The sequence below is a fragment of the Artibeus jamaicensis genome, unplaced genomic scaffold, assembly GCF_021234435.1.
Source record: "Artibeus jamaicensis isolate MK-2021 breed Jamaican fruit bat unplaced genomic scaffold, CSHL_Jam_final contig_2790, whole genome shotgun sequence".
Taxonomy (NCBI): domain Eukaryota; kingdom Metazoa; phylum Chordata; class Mammalia; order Chiroptera; family Phyllostomidae; genus Artibeus; species Artibeus jamaicensis.
This window is the reverse complement of record NW_026521616.1, coordinates 4,525,204-4,540,240: the sequence shown is the minus strand read 5'-3', so window position 1 is coordinate 4,540,240 and position 15,037 is coordinate 4,525,204. Positions and strand designations below refer to the sequence as shown.

General features: G+C 55.3%; 1 protein-coding gene across 2 annotated transcripts in view; it reads right to left on the bottom strand.

The window, feature by feature from the left end:
* RAP1GAP2 (RAP1 GTPase activating protein 2) overlaps positions 1-15,037 on the bottom strand; it is a 203,587-nt gene that overhangs the window by 4,306 nt on the left and 184,244 nt on the right. The window contains exons 18-23 of one of the 2 annotated variants that reach the window (XM_053662728.1): positions 9,735-9,872; positions 7,996-8,114; positions 5,397-5,510; positions 5,062-5,179; positions 4,521-4,647; positions 987-1,063 (exon numbers count right to left, since the gene is read on the bottom strand). In XM_053662728.1, the coding sequence (XP_053518703.1) occupies positions 987-1,063; positions 4,521-4,647; positions 5,062-5,179; positions 5,397-5,510; positions 7,996-8,114; positions 9,735-9,872 (693 nt within the window). Of the gene's footprint in view, positions 1-958; positions 1,064-4,520; positions 4,648-5,061; positions 5,180-5,396; positions 5,511-7,995; positions 8,115-9,734; positions 9,873-15,037 lie in introns of those variants that run through there. The other variant, XM_053662727.1, reaches the window with a different exon arrangement.

Here is a 15,037-nt window from a genome sequence, read left to right as displayed (position 1 = left end):
CTGGGAGGGAGCACCAGCACGCCCTTTTCCTCCTCTGTTTTTTCTCTGTCCGTCCCCTTGGCTCCACGACTCACACCTGCAGCCCCACTGCAGGGTGGGAATTCAGAAGGGCCTCTACTAACTTCACTAGTATAAGTTCAGGCCTTGAGGCGAGCTGGACCCAGGCCCTTATCTGCTAAAAATGACACGCTCCCTGCGCTGTGGCTGGGAGCAGAGGTCCTCCCTTGGGTCCCCTGCACAACAATTACAGCGCTGAGACATCTCTGGACACTCAGGCAGAGCCTCATCCCAGCTGTGGGCAAAGATCAGGAGGGAAAGGCTTCAGAGAGCAGAAGGCAAGTGGGCAAACTGAGGACTCTCTGCTCCAGGAGAGGAAAGCAGGCTCTGGGCTACTGCCCCTCAACCGGGCTCCTGTGGGGGAAGGACGCCGCCTCAGTGGGTCTGGCCCAAATTACCAAACAGCCCTTCCCATCCATACCCTAGACCACTTGCCTTCTTCCCCACCCTGGGCTCTGCCACAGAGGCTTGGGAAGAGGTGCCAGGCCATTATCAGGTTACCAGGCCACGTGGCCACCGCAGGACAAACGCTTGACCTACCTTTGACAGGCAAAGGACTCCTCTTTCTCATTAGTGACCCTGTTTCAAGAGAAATCCATCCAAGAGTTTTATAAAACTAGACGACATCATCCCTACCAACTGCAACCTCAGTGCACTCAGGTCTCAACTCCCCAGTGAGCTCAGGAAGGGACCGGGGGCCCCAGGAACCAACACACCTGTGTGTGTCCAGGGGTGCGGCTCTAACATAGGACATGTGGCGGAGGGGACTGGTGACCTCCAAGCTAACGACTGCATCACACCCAGATGGGACTAAAGCTTTCCTCCCCCCGCTGTGATGTGCCCCCAGGAAGGAAGGCCGCCTCTTGGAGGAGGCTGCCCGGTGGGCTGTGGGAGGCCCCCCCACCACTCCCACACCCCTGCATCCTTACCGAGCTGGAGCTCCCGTGGCTGAGCTTGTCAAAGCGGAATTTCAGGTTTGACCTCGGGGAATTTCTGCTTTTGGCATCTAGGACAAAGAAGAATGCCCATGAGGGGCAATAGGGGGAAAATTGGGACCACTATAATAGCAAAAACAATAAAATATTTTTTAATAAAAATAAAGATTTTGGTGCACTTACAACAATTTTATACACTGCATTATTGAACATGTTATTGTTATGAAATTACATCAATGAAAGTGGTTCTTCCTCTTTCAAAACACAAAGAAGGCCCATGAGAGGGGGCGGGGCTGCAGCAGGTCACGGGCTGTCGGAGGGAACTGCGCAGCAGAGGGGCCCCCTCCCTCCACAAGACACCCTAGCCGACTCGCACCAGGTCACAGGGGCCAACTCGTAAATTGTTTAGAAATTTTTTTGAGCTGACTGTTACACACAGTCATTTTTTAATTACACAAGCTTATAATTAAATGATATTCATCAAAGGTAATAAATACTCAAAAATCATCACTTCCTTACTGTTTCACTACAGTTCACTACTGCCTGTTCTTTAAGGTTATTTACATCCCTTGCTATAGGGTAGCTCCTCCCAACTCCACGTCACACTGGCTGCTTGAGATCAGCAAAAGCTACTCATCAGCTCGATTTATTTTGCTGGATAGCCTTCAGAAACTAATGTGGAAAATACTAGTAATAGAGATCAAATTTAAAATGTGTTGTGTCTTAGGCATTGTGACTAGCACAAAAACTTAGCAAATACTCTCCCAGCATTTGAAAACCACTGTCTAATTCTGCAAAGAAGTTGCTCACATAGCCGACAAAAACGACACCAATCACCATTCACGTCAGAACTGCGCTTGCTCTTCACTTGCACCCTTGAGGTGGCTATGGATATAAAGTCAGGCGAATGATTAATAAAAGTGTTTTTGTGAGTATCCATTGGCTATATGGGATTTATAGCAAAGAATAGTGTATATTTTGTCATTATTTATAAATTCTGTGCTTCGAACCCTTCACATCAATAAAATTTACAATTACCCTATACAGATGTTTCTGGGGGAGGACGAACGGTGGCGGGAGAGCACAGCCCGGGCAGGCGGGGCGGGGGTGGACACTTGGCCCAGGCAGAGAACCTACAGCTCAGCACACTGCACCTGGAGGCCACTGCGCTACTCCTGGTGCTTCAATTAAGGGGTCCTCCCAGCACCATGAGCGCCTCTCAGTGTGACCCGCCAGCCCCCTCTCAGGGAGCCCAGGCATGAAATGCCCAACGGTCAGGGCATCTGAGATTATGGAAGAATTTCAGGCCCTTTCAGGCCACCTCCTTCTCCTTATCCCTGTCTCTCCTCAGTTGCAGCCGAACAGCCTAAAACAGGTTTCCAGATCTCTGCAGGGCCAGAGTGAGCCCGCAGGTACCTGGCACGAACTCCTTGGGGCCAAGGGTGAAAGGCAACCCCTCAGGGCGACATACTATGTGGGGAGAGGGGCTGAGGTTCAGTAAACACCAGGCAGGGGTTACTGGGCCCGTTCCATGTCCCTTCTGCCCTGGGTAGCCTTCAGTAAGTCACAGATACTCTCTAAACTTCCCTTTACTCAAAGCCTTGGTTATTTTTATATTTATTTAATACCAAGTAGGCCCTGGCTGGTGTGGTTCAGTGGGTTGAGAGCCAGCCTGCTAAATGAAAGCTCACAGATTCAATTCCCAGTCAGGGCACATGCCTGGGTTGTAGGCCAGGCCCCCAGTTGGGGCATGTGAGAATCTGATGCTCCTTCTCTTTCTCCCTCCCTTCCTCTCTCTAAAAATAAATACATAAAATCTTTTAACAATGCCAAGTAGGAGGCAAGCTTGGTTACGTATTCTTTCCCTCTCTCCTTCAATAGTTAGGTTTACTTTCTTAAACCAGAGAATCTTCGTGACCGCCCCACTTTACAGGTGAGGACCGGAGGCTCAGACAGGCGGGCATCAGTCATGCAGCCAGGATGACAGCCCAGCTCTGCAGCTGCCCGGCCAGAGGGACCGCCCACACGGGCTGCTTCTACGTCTCCATCACTTAGTCCAGAGTGTCCTCACCTCGGCCTATTGACCTTTTGGGCCAGATAGCTCTTCGCTGTGGGGTCTGTCCCGTACACTGTATGACGCTGAGCAGTGTCTCCACCCTCTGCCTATGAGGGTTCAGCAGCAGCCTTTCCTGTCCTCATGATCACTGAAAAGACATTTTGTCCAGACACTGCCAGATGCGCCCTGGGGAGCAAGGCCACTCCCTGCTGAGACCTGATTACACTGGTGCTCTGTCCCTGTTATTTCATAAACAAGTAGGTTGACAGCTGCAAGTTTCTTACAGGTGAGCTCATTCCACTTCACACAACCATGAGGTAGAAACTATTCCCCCCCCCTCCTTTTTTTTGCGTGGGGAAAACAGGCACAGAAAGGCTCAGTAACTTGACCAACGTCACGCTGCTAGTAGGTGGCAGACCCAGGCTCTGGAGCCCTGTGCCCCCACACTGCGCTGCCCTCCCCAGGGGCAGGCCCAAGGCTCTGATTTCTAAGCACCCACAGCACCCAGTGTGCCTACCGTGCACGCCCACTGTGATGCCCCCAGGTGCCAAGCCTTCACCCTATCCCCAGAGCTGGCTCCTCCTACTCTGCCCAACTGCAGGGATCACAGAAGCCCAAAAAGCCCAGACTCCTTGCTCTCCCTGAAACCCCACTACTATAAGCCCGGAAGTCTTTGCTTCCTTGGCATCTCCTGAATCCACGTGTTCCTGCCATTGCTCCAGCACCCAGCGGATCCATGGCCCATCCCCTTCACCGCTCACCGTAAGCCTTGCTGATCTCTCTCCCCGAACCTGCATCCACCAAGCCTATCTACTGAGCCAGCTGCACCCACCAAAGTGGCCTTTCTCTACTCCACATGGTATTTCTCTACTTAAGAACCTTCAAAGTCTTAAGTCTTCCCAATGGCTTCCACTGCCTGCAGGATAAGGTCCAAATGCTCACCAGAGCTCTGTGGCAGCCCCCGTCTTGTCTCCTAACCACGATCTCCTCTCATCTGTCCCCTGTCACCTTGCTGAACTCCAGCCACACTGACCCACGTGTAATTCCAGATCACAGACTCTCAGTCTCACCAGGACTTTCCATGTGCTGTTCCCTCCACCTGCAACACTCTCCCTACCTCACACCTGTGCATTCTGAGGACCACCACTGTCACAGAGGGGCCCCGAGTCAGTGATGAGGTGGAGTGAGAGGTCAGTGGAAAGAACCTCAGCTTTCGACTCCCACAATCCCAGCTCCTCCAGCAAATCACTGAGCTTTCTGAGCTTCAGCCTCCCTGTGTGTGAGGAGAGGACAGCACACGGGTTCTCTAGGCTGAGGAACAGGTGCAGGGAGCTGGCAGGGCTCTGGGCCGCACCCCACGGATCGGGGCAGAAACTGGCCGGTTCAATATGCCTGAGGCTCATGTTCCACAAACGGGTCAGGCACAGTCCCCCTGCCCTGACCACGTGATGCCACCATCAGATGCCACCAACCTGTAGGACTCCGGCTCATGATGATGGGAGTGGTGACTGTCCCCAGGCTGGGACTCTCGCTGCTGGGGGACGGGCTGTAGACAAACACCTCCTGCTTGAAGGGAGAGGTGGTGGACGGCTGGCTGCTCTGGGGAGAGAGGCCAGGTGAGTGAGGCCAGTGACCCAGGGCTGCCCCTGCCCCCTGCCCCCTGCCCCCAGCTCCCTGCTGGGACGTGCTCTTCCCTGCTGCTGCCTCCAACCCTGGTTCCCCTCTGCCCACCAGGAAGAGCCCAGACCCCTGCCCATGGAGCACTGACCCCACTCCTCCCCAGCCAAGAACCCCATGGCCGGGACACCACTCAGCCTGGCCTCTGAGCCTCTGCTGCTGCTCCTGTGTCACTCCAGGGAGACGCCCTGCACCGCTGCTCCCAGAGGGTGGAGAGGCTGCGCGGGCCACCACTTGTTTCTACACTTCCCCTTTTCCCCAGAGGATGGCCGGGCTCTGCCCACAGGAGCTACTGCAGCACTCCCCACCCCCAGGGCTGGACAGGGCCCCACCTACCCCACTGTCGCACTCCTCCAAGGCCTCGCCCTCCCCTGCCGTGCTGCTGAAGCTGCTGGTACTGGAGGAAGAGCGGGAGATGTTGGCACGGCCGTTCTCCTTCAACTTTATGAAGGACCTGCAGGGGACAGGAAGGAAGCCCTGGTCACAGGCCAGGACTCCAGGCAAGGCAGGCCTCCCACAGACTGAGCGTGCCCACGTGTGGCCCCCCACAGCCCTGGCTGTTGGCTTTGGTGTTCCAAGGAGTTCCCAGAGCGAGAGATGCCTGGAGCAGAGACATACCGCAGGGCTCCAAGGGGCTGAAACCAGCTGCCCTCCCCGACCCTCACTCTTACTTCTCCTTATTGGGGCAGATTTCTGGAGAGCTGGGATTGGACGAGGTCTCAGACTTTATCTCCTGAGAAGAGTGCCCGCCATCCAGAGCCTTGGGGTTGTTGGATGCACTGTCACTGAGGAAATGAAGATGAAGAGGAGTGAGGTCAGGGGGGAGGCCCCCAACCCCCACCTCACCCCCAGGCCCGAGACAGAGCCCCCTCTCAGTACCATGGAGGTACCTGTGGGGGTCACAGCACTCCCTGACAGAGCATGGCCACCAGGATCTCCATTCCCACCCAAGCGCCCCTCAGAGACTGGGGGGGACAGACAGCGGGGTTTTCTGCTCTGCGAGGGCTACAGCAAGCTGCTGGGGGAGAGTCACAAGCTACCAGGCAGGAGTCCTGGCCTGAGGCCACCGAGCCCACCCCCCACCCAGGCAGGGCACCCAGCTGGCAGAGCTCTACGTCACAGAGGGAATGGAGTGGGGTCTGGGACATCCACCACCACAGTCAGGAACCAACCCAGTGCACCTGGGCCCCTCGGGGTGCGGACAGGGCCACAGCCGAGTAACTTCCGGGCACACCCTTCACACAGACTACAGAACAAGCTCCCTGGACACTCAGGCTGAGGCTGCCCTCAGGGCTGGGAAGGGCATCTGGGTAAATGGGCTACTCACAGCCCGGCACCCAAGGGTTTCCTCCTCCTCCGGTTTAAGGGCGACCGTGTACCACTGCCCACTACTTGCTCTGCGCCCTCTGTTGGGGACAAGACGGCCCTGTCCTTAAAGTACTTTTAGTCTTATAATAGATTCATGGCAATATAATCCACATACAATTCACTCATTTACAGCATACCAGTCAATGATTTTTTAGTATATTCACAACTACAACTGCCATCTAATTTTAGAACATTTCTATCCTCCCAAAAGAAATTCTAGACACACAATCCTGGCCAGCTCCCGGCAACCACTAGTCTGCTTTCTATTTCTATGGATTTGCCTCTTCTGTACGTTTCGTATAAATGGAATCACATGACATGGTGTGGTTGTTTTTCGGTGGCTCCTTTCACTGAGCACAGTGTTTAAAGGTTCGTCCACACTGCAGCTTGTATCAGTCCATACTCTGTTCCTCTTTATTGTAAGATAATATCCCATTTGGGGGTGCACCGCATTTTATTTATCCATTCACTGAGTGACGGCATTGGGCCCGTTCCCACTTGTGGCTATGATGAGCCATGCTGCTACAGACACCCGTGTGCTGGTGCTGGTGTAGACATGTGTGTTCTTCCCCTTGGGTGAACACCGAGCACCGGAATCGCTGGGTCTTACGGTAGCTGCATAAGCAGGATCATTGGATCCGAGGATCTGCCAGACTGGTTCCCAAAGCAGCTGCGCTAGTTTACGGCCCCACCGGCAATGCACAAGGGTGCCAATTTCTCGACATCCTTGCCAACACTTAGGATTTGTCTTTTTGATTATAACCATCCTAGAGGCATGAGGTGCCTCAATGTACTTCTAATGAGGTCACTAATGAACTGCTCATTGTCAACCCAAGCAAGGGCTTGGGCCACGGGGCCAGACTTCTCTGCACAAATGATAACTGCTGACCCTCCCTCCTGGAGCGGCTCCTCCCTAGTTTCTGAGACACGCACCCCTCCCCAGGCTCTCCTCCTCCTCTCCCACATTCCTTCCCTGCCAGTCTTTTTCACTGGCTCTCTCTCTCCTTCCTCCACTTGCCCTTAAGTGTTGGTATTCCTAGGCCCTCTCCACACACCCTTGGGTAATCAGATTCATTGACCCATCTGGACTACCACTGCCACGCCAGTGACTCCCACCTCTCCTTCTCCAGCCATGGCCTCTCTCCCAAGCTCAAGACAGTGATTCTGACCACTGAGAGTTCTGGATTTCTCCACGGAGTGGGCCATGAGGACTCACTCACATGCACAGGTTCCAGGCAGAGCCCTCCGTCCCCCTCCACAGACCTGCCCCTCATCCTGCACGCCCAGGCTCAGGACTGGTGCCTCCTCCAGGGCTGCAGGCAGACAACTTGGACACTGGCAGTCAACCTAAGTGCCTCCCTTCTGCACAAGGCCACAAGCTTCTGGAGCTCCGATCCAAGCAGAGAGCCCACCCCAAGGGACAGGCACTCACCGAATGCTGCTGGCTGATGCAAACAGCAAACGGGCTCACCGATTTAAAGGATCAGAAAGGCAATTAGCAAGAATGGAATAAGTATGATATGAGAGAGTTGCTAAAAGAAAGAAGAAGAAAAAAGAAGATGAAAAAAGAAAGAGGAAAAGGAAGAGGAGGAAGAAGAAGAACATGCTGGAAGCCCATAGGAAGGTTCAATTAACTCTGTCTGGCAGAATCAGGGAAGGCTTCCATAAAAAGGACGTTTGAGTAAGCTTTGAAAAGGGAAACAAACACTCTAAGTGACATTCCCAGCTTGGGTGAAATGCGATGAGAACAACTGGGACCGAGGGGTTGCCTCCGTGGGTGAGCTGGTGAGTGACAGCGGGCATGCCGGACCTGGTGAGGGGCCAGGGTCAGGAGGACGCCATCTCCCAAAGCGGCACCTGGCCCTCCCAAGGGACCTGACCAAACCCACACTGGGCAGTTACCATCGTGTCCGGCTGTCCCCTTGGCCTTCGGAGCCGGTGTGCAGACGGGGGAAAAGGCCTGACCGCCGCTTGATGGGGCTCCGTGATTGGTTCTTTGCAGTCGCCACTGCCACTGGAGGCTGCCAATGAAACCGCCAAAATGAGTGCTCGCTCCCCAAACCCAGAGCTCCTGCCCTGCATCCCCCTTTCTGGTCTACAAATGGCCCCTGCACCCTGCACCCTGCCCACCACTGGTCTAGAGAGACCCCAGGAAACAGACAGGAAGGCCGGAGCCAGGGAACAGCAGCTGAAACCCAAGGCTCATGCCACTTAAAGCCCATTTTCCTGTGTTCTTAACCCAACACTGATGGCCCCAGGTAACAATCCACTAACAACCAGAATTCTTAGAGTAACTCGGGGTCAGGGCCACCCTAAGAGAAGCCCACATATTGAGAAGGACAGGATGATTCACGGGGGTCACAGACTGGGAAAAGCTGAGAGAGCCTGGGGAGTTACCTAGCTCTACTGATGAGGAAGCTGCGGAGTGGAAGGGCAGGGAATTTGGTCAAGGTCATAGAGCAAATCACTGGCAGGACAAGCAGAAGGACTCAGAGCCCCTGACTCTCTAGCCACTGCTTGCAAACAGATGGGTCCAAGCTGGGTGTCACAATAACAAGACAGAACAAGAGTGGCAGGGTCAGGTCCACACGCACTCACAGCAGAAGGGGCCTGCCAAGAACATGGCTCTGCTTCTGCCACGTGCAGCGGCTGATGGAGGCAGGACTGAGCAGGGGGAGGGGGGGGGCCTGTGGCCCATCTTTAGGCCCTGCCAGGCCTCTAACCCAGGCCCCAGTTTTTGCCATTTGCATGCTGTGCAACCTTGGACGAGGGGAGAAAGTTTCCGGGCCTCAGTGTCATCCACAGATTGAAGATCATTGCCCTGACCACTCACCTCACAGACCTTCTGGGAAAAACAAGGTCATAGCTATGAAAATACTATTTGGCACATGAAATGAATGACACAAGGCCATTTATAATAGGAATTGTTGGTGTTGTGGTAGGTATGTTCTGCTATTACAGAAAAGAAAAAGAAAGGCCGAACATGCACTGACCCAAACCCTAACATGCACCACTCCTGGTGCAAGCTGACTAGGCCCAAACCCCCAGACCCACAGGCTCTTTTTTCTCGAAACTGTACACACAGCGATTTAAAGCAAAGACTTGGGATCTGGGCGACTTGCATCCAAATCCCGGTTCTTCAACTGAGCCAGGCAACCTCTAGCAAGTTACCTAACCCCTCTGGGCCTTCTCTTGCTCAAACATAAACTGGGGAGCACAGCCGTTCCTGCCTCAGGCAGCTGGGACTGGGGTCCACCAATTACTCAGCTCAGTGCCCAGCACACAGCAAGCAGGGGCAGCCACTCCTACCCTGGATAATAACAAACAACGAATGCCTCTCTCTCAGTCACGGTCCCGAGCCCCGGGTGGAGAAACGCACCCTAGGACCACTTTGCCAGGCTGCCCGGGAGGGGGAGGCCTGGGTGTCAGGAACCCAGGGAGCAGGACCACAGGACTCTGGTCCTGGTCAGCCCAGGTGCCGACCAGGAAGAGGCTCTGATTTCAGAGGGGGCCGCCCCCCAGTCCACCTGGGTTTCCCTCCATCATCACACTCACCCTGCTCTAGTCGCCTGGCCCAAGCCTGGCGAACACACCCCTCCCCAACCACGTCCCGGAGGACCCTGGGGCGTGCAGGCACTCACCGAGAAGGTGGTCTTGGTGACCTCCGTGCTGTTGTGGGAGATGCCCCCGCTGAGGCTGCCGGGGAGACCCCCGCCATGCGGCTTCTTCTGGCTGCTCACCATAGTCTCCATGGAGTGGCTGCGCACGCGGATGGCCCTCTGTGGGGAAGACAGGGGGCGGGGCCTGAGAGCGGGAGCTAGACCCCTCCAAACGCCCCGCCCTCTCAGGGGGCCCTGCAGACACAGCCCTGGGCACGGGTGCACTTGTGCACACACACCCTCTTTCCCTCAGCGGCCCCCACTCTAATCCCTGGAATCTGCAGAGGATTTTCACCTGCTCTGGGCAGGGGCGGCTCTCTGCAGGCAGAGGTGAAGGGGGACACTAGCCAGGGGAGTCTGAGCAGTCAGTGCCCCAGGTCCCCTGCGAGGTGGACAAAGGTTATTTATTACAGGGAGGAAAGTGGCTGGAACAGCTCACCAAGCGGCACGACCCGGTCTGGCTCTCTGGGCTGCAGCTCCCTTGCTGTAACTCAGAAACCATGAGGCCCAAGCAGCATCGTGCAGCCACACCCTTCACCCCAACTCGACTCGTCTCCAGAAAACCAGGCGTCCTGTATCTGAACACTGGGCATCCCTTCTGCTGTCACCCCAAAGTGTGCCTTGCACAACTCAGTGAGCTGTGGCTGGAGCTCCTCCCAATCCGTGCCCTGAGCCACCGCCCACACTCGCAGGGGCTAAGGGCACTGTCGACATGAGCCTGCCACCTGGTTCAGCTGCCGACACAGGTCGTGCGCACTCAGACACGAGGCTGGAGCCTCAGAGGGCCCAGAGCTGCTCAGGGCACGCGGAGCCCTGTGCCCACTTAGGGCCACCAAAGAGCATAGGGCACAAAGTGGAGTGTCCCAGAAAAGACAACCAGCACAGTCAGGGGCTTGTCCCTGTGCATGCAAGGACAGGAGGGACAGTTACAGTGAAGACTGCTGCGCCCACAGCAGGGACAGACCTGGGGGGTGACGGCAGCTCTCACGCTGCCCTGCGGGCCTCCTGCCTCGCCCTGGAACCCGACCCAAGGAGAGCGGGTGGAGTGAGGTAGGCAGATCTCAGCTGGGGCTGAGGGAGGGCTTTCCAACGCCGGAAGCCCTAGAGGATTCCACCGACCACAAGGACAATGCTCCCGGTTCGGAAGGCGTTCAAAGATGACACGAGAGTTCTAGGAAGGGAAGTTTCTCTCCAGGAACCCCCAAACCCCACATCGCTTCCCTCTGGTCACTCACTCAGTCACTCAATAATACGGGCAGGCGGCCATGCATACAAAGCTGAGAGCCCAGCACACCCTACGTACCCAATAGTTGTGGCTACTCTTACTGTTAATAACAAGCACTTGCCATGTGCTTCCCGTGTGCTCAGCACCATGCCACACGCTGGGAGAACTGCAGGAGGGGAGTCAGAGGGGTGTGAGACACAGCCCTGCCTCCCAGGAGTATGCACATCAGCGGGGGAAACAGGACATTCCTAAAAGTACGCAGCGGTAAAGGGCCCGGGCCCCTGGGGTGCTCCCGCTGTGTTAACTCACTGTCCAGGGCCCCTGGGCCTCAGAGCCACACGCAGGGACTCTTGGATGCAAATATTACTAGTTGCCTGCAAACAAGTGCCATCCCATCCTGTTCCTTGCTGGCTACCAGAGCCTCTGTCTGGTCCAGTGGCCCCTCTTCCTCCACAGAACAAAGGAGTCAACCATGACCTTCTATGGCAGTCACGTAATCCATGCCAGCGGAACATGAAGGGACACCTGCTGGCAGCTTTGAGGAAAGTTCCCCAGTGTTTCCCTAAAGAGATATGATATGTCTGTACCTAGAGCCGCAGCTACCACCTTGAGCAGTGAGGGATGAAGCCTGAGGACGAAACTAACAATTTAGTTAGTTTCGTTAGTTTAGTTAGTTTAGTCCTCTGGGGGATGGCAGAGGGGAACTCACAGGGACCTGCCTGCCCATGACCAGGCTGGGCCGCGAGTCCCCTGGGGCCTTCTGGTCAGGCGAGCTGACAGATTTCCCTCACTGCATGAGCCGCTTGAGGCAGAGCGTTCTTAGAACCGCAGCTTCAGAAAACAGATGCAGAGGGACAAACGTGTGGGCACGGCTCCCATCCTCACTTGGCTCACACCCACACGTGAACACACATGCGTCTGCATGCACACTCCACGTGTCAGGCTACAGATGGTCCCATGGGGGATGCTGCCCTTCCCTCCCTTGAAGCATCGAGGGAAGGGCCTGGCCTGGCCTACAAAAAGATAGTCCCAAGAAATCGGCAAGAACGCTGCCCCAACCCAAACAGCAGGTCCTGAATCCTCCAAGTTCAGGAATGGCCAAGGACCACACCTTGCCTGCCTTTCTGCCCCGAAGAGGGGAGCTGGCTCAGGAAGGAGGGCCGCTTGTAAATCTGACTGTGCTGGAAACAAGCTCCCCTTGAATGAGGCACGGAGCCCACCGGCCTTGTCACTCCTCTGGCCTGGCCTGTCTGAGCCAAAGACGCCCGCTCCGGGGCATCAACTCTCTTTCTAGACCACAGAAGAGAGTGTCCTAGCGACGGTCTCCCACCATGTGGTTGGAACAGCCGGCACGCCGTGTTCACGCCGCCACCCGAACACCACAGAGGCCTGGCAAAGCCGAGGGCGGGAAAGGTGTGGCACCGTGCTGAGGTGTCCTTGGGTAAACGCCCAGTTTCCTTAAATGAGTCCAGTGCTCCATCAAGCTCAATAAGTCCCTGGGGCCCTCGTGTGTGTCACCACCATTGTCATCAACTGTGCCACGGCTATGAATCATGTATGTTCAGATGTGATCTGTCTTTTTCTAGGAAAAACTAAACAGGTGGAATGAGCCCCGTGTGCTGGTGTCTGGTCTGCTGAGCTTCACATGCATGATCCCACTGAGACCTCCCAACTCAGATGCACAGAGGACCAACGCTGAGAAGCAAGGTCCTGAAAGGTAAGTGATGGACCGAGGTCACACCAAAGCTAAGAGATGGACCCAGGACCCAAACCCAGCACCCTGGGTTCTTGATGAAAGGGTCCCAGTAACCCAAAAATGAGTCCAGATCAAACACATATTTCAACTGGTTGATGGACTGAAGGTAACTAGAAACCATGGGGCCCCAGCCTCCCTTTGAAAGAAACTAGACTGATGTCCGGGAGGAGTGTTCTCCTCATGTGCCCTTGGTGCTGTTGAGTGAATGAGGCAGTGGGCTGACAGGGAACTCAGGAGTGTGTAGGGCCGAACCCTGCTTGCTCCCAGCACAGTGTGTGAACCTCTCCGAGACACAGTTTCCTCATCTGTACAACATGACGACACTCCCTGTGTGAGGGTGACAAATACCTGGCATGACGCCTGCTTGCCCAAGGTCCTCTCTCTCCCCACTATGAGGGATGGAAAAAGAGAGCAGGGATGGCTACCTGGAAACCCTAAAGTAATGATGCTCCACTTGGACAAAATGACCCAGTGATGTGGTCTGACGTGTTGCATATTCCATCTGGGGCAGAGCTGGGCACACCAGCCTTCTCAAGTTGGGCCCAAGAGTCAGGTACCAGGCGGAGAAGAGAACGAGGGCGGCGATGTGGAAAGAAGGGGGTAGGAGAGAAGCGGACGGGCACACGGAGCCTTTGCCAGGGACCACCTGGCCCTCCCCCACTCAGCCCCCGTGCATCCAGGCCACAGCACATCCTCTCCACTTGCATGTCCCAGGGACAGGTTGCTCACTGCTTTCAAGGCTTCCTGTCCAATGGGGAAGAGTCAGGCTCCTGAAAAGGTCTTCTGTGCCCTGAGAGGAAATCCCACCATTTCTAGGGCTGGCGTCTTAGACCCGTTCACTCCACGCTGCACGCAACTGCCCGCGTCTGTCCTTAGAGTCTGCTCGCCTCCTGGCTAATCAACTCTGGCTCTGTCACCCACCCTCGGCCACCGTGGCGTCCCAGCCCTCGGCGCACCTCGCAGCTTACCCATGAGTGCGCTCTCCTCTGGGGGAACAAGGAAAAGGGGCGGAGCACTTTCTCATGGAGGGCTTGAAGCCACCTCATTTCAGCCGGGGTATGAGGACCAACTGGTGTCATGAAAGGAGCACGTGTCCTCCGGGCCAACACAAACCTCGCTTCCTTACAAATGGGTTTCGTGAGCTGTTTCAATTTAGCAGATTCAACTCGAGGGACCCAGTGCATGAGGATGATCACCGAGGGGGACATGTGCCTGTCTGGACCAGGTAAGGAAGCCCTAGCAGGGCTGTCCAGCCCTCTGGCATCTCTGGGCCACACTGGAAGAAGAAGAGTTGTCTTGGGCCACACATTAAATACATTGCAACATGTAATCACCAAAAAAATCTCATAATGTTTTATGTAAATGTACTATTTTGTGTTGGGCCACATTCACAGACACCCCTGGGGCATAGAGGCAGGGGGCCCTGGGAGAGAAAGATGCTAATTTCTTGCCGGATGTGATGGGCCTAATCAGTAAGTTCTCTGAGGTCCAAACCGGGGTCTTCTTTCCCACTAACAGCACAAATACAGGAGGGAAGCCAACTCAGACTGTGACAGGACGCAGCAAAGAGGGGGGCCCCAAAAAGGGATTTGGAATGAGGCTCAGAACTCAAGGTGTCCAGGAAATATTAAGATGTCCTCACCTCTTCCCCCCACCCCACAGGTGTGAGTTGAGGAAGGGACAAATGGAGCAGCCATTGAGAGCTGTTTTGTACAGCAACAGCTTTGCAGCTAACCTCTGCCATGGTCATTTAACATATCTATAACCTTTAACCGGTTGCATAGATATGTTAAATAGCTGTGGCCCTGCTCTGAGCCAGGGGAATGGAAGTCACTTCCACTCAAGATGTAACTGGGGGCAGGTTCTCTGAATTACAGCACCTGCGTGAGAGCTTAGAGATGATTGGCTCCAGGACATGGGGCACACCTGCCCAGACTCACTATGGCAGCCCAGTAAAGTTGGAAGGATATGGGAGTGCTGGCAAGTGGAGCCAATTGTAGGAGGAGTCAGAAATGGGGCTGCAAAGGGGGGGACTAGCACAGGGATTTAAAACCCAGACACGGTAGCCATTAAAAGAGAGGGAACCACGCGGCTGTGGCAGTGCAGGAGAGAATGCCACATGCTTTTGGCCAGAGTGGGGACCCCTGCAGCCATGTGAAGGAGAGAGAGCCACACAGCTTTGCCAGAGTGGGGACCTCTGCAGCTTTAGTAGGAGGGACCACCATGTGGCTTTAGCAGAGAATCACTTGGCTTTGGCAGAGTGGCGCCCTGCGCCCCATAGCTCTGGTGGAGTAAAGAACCATG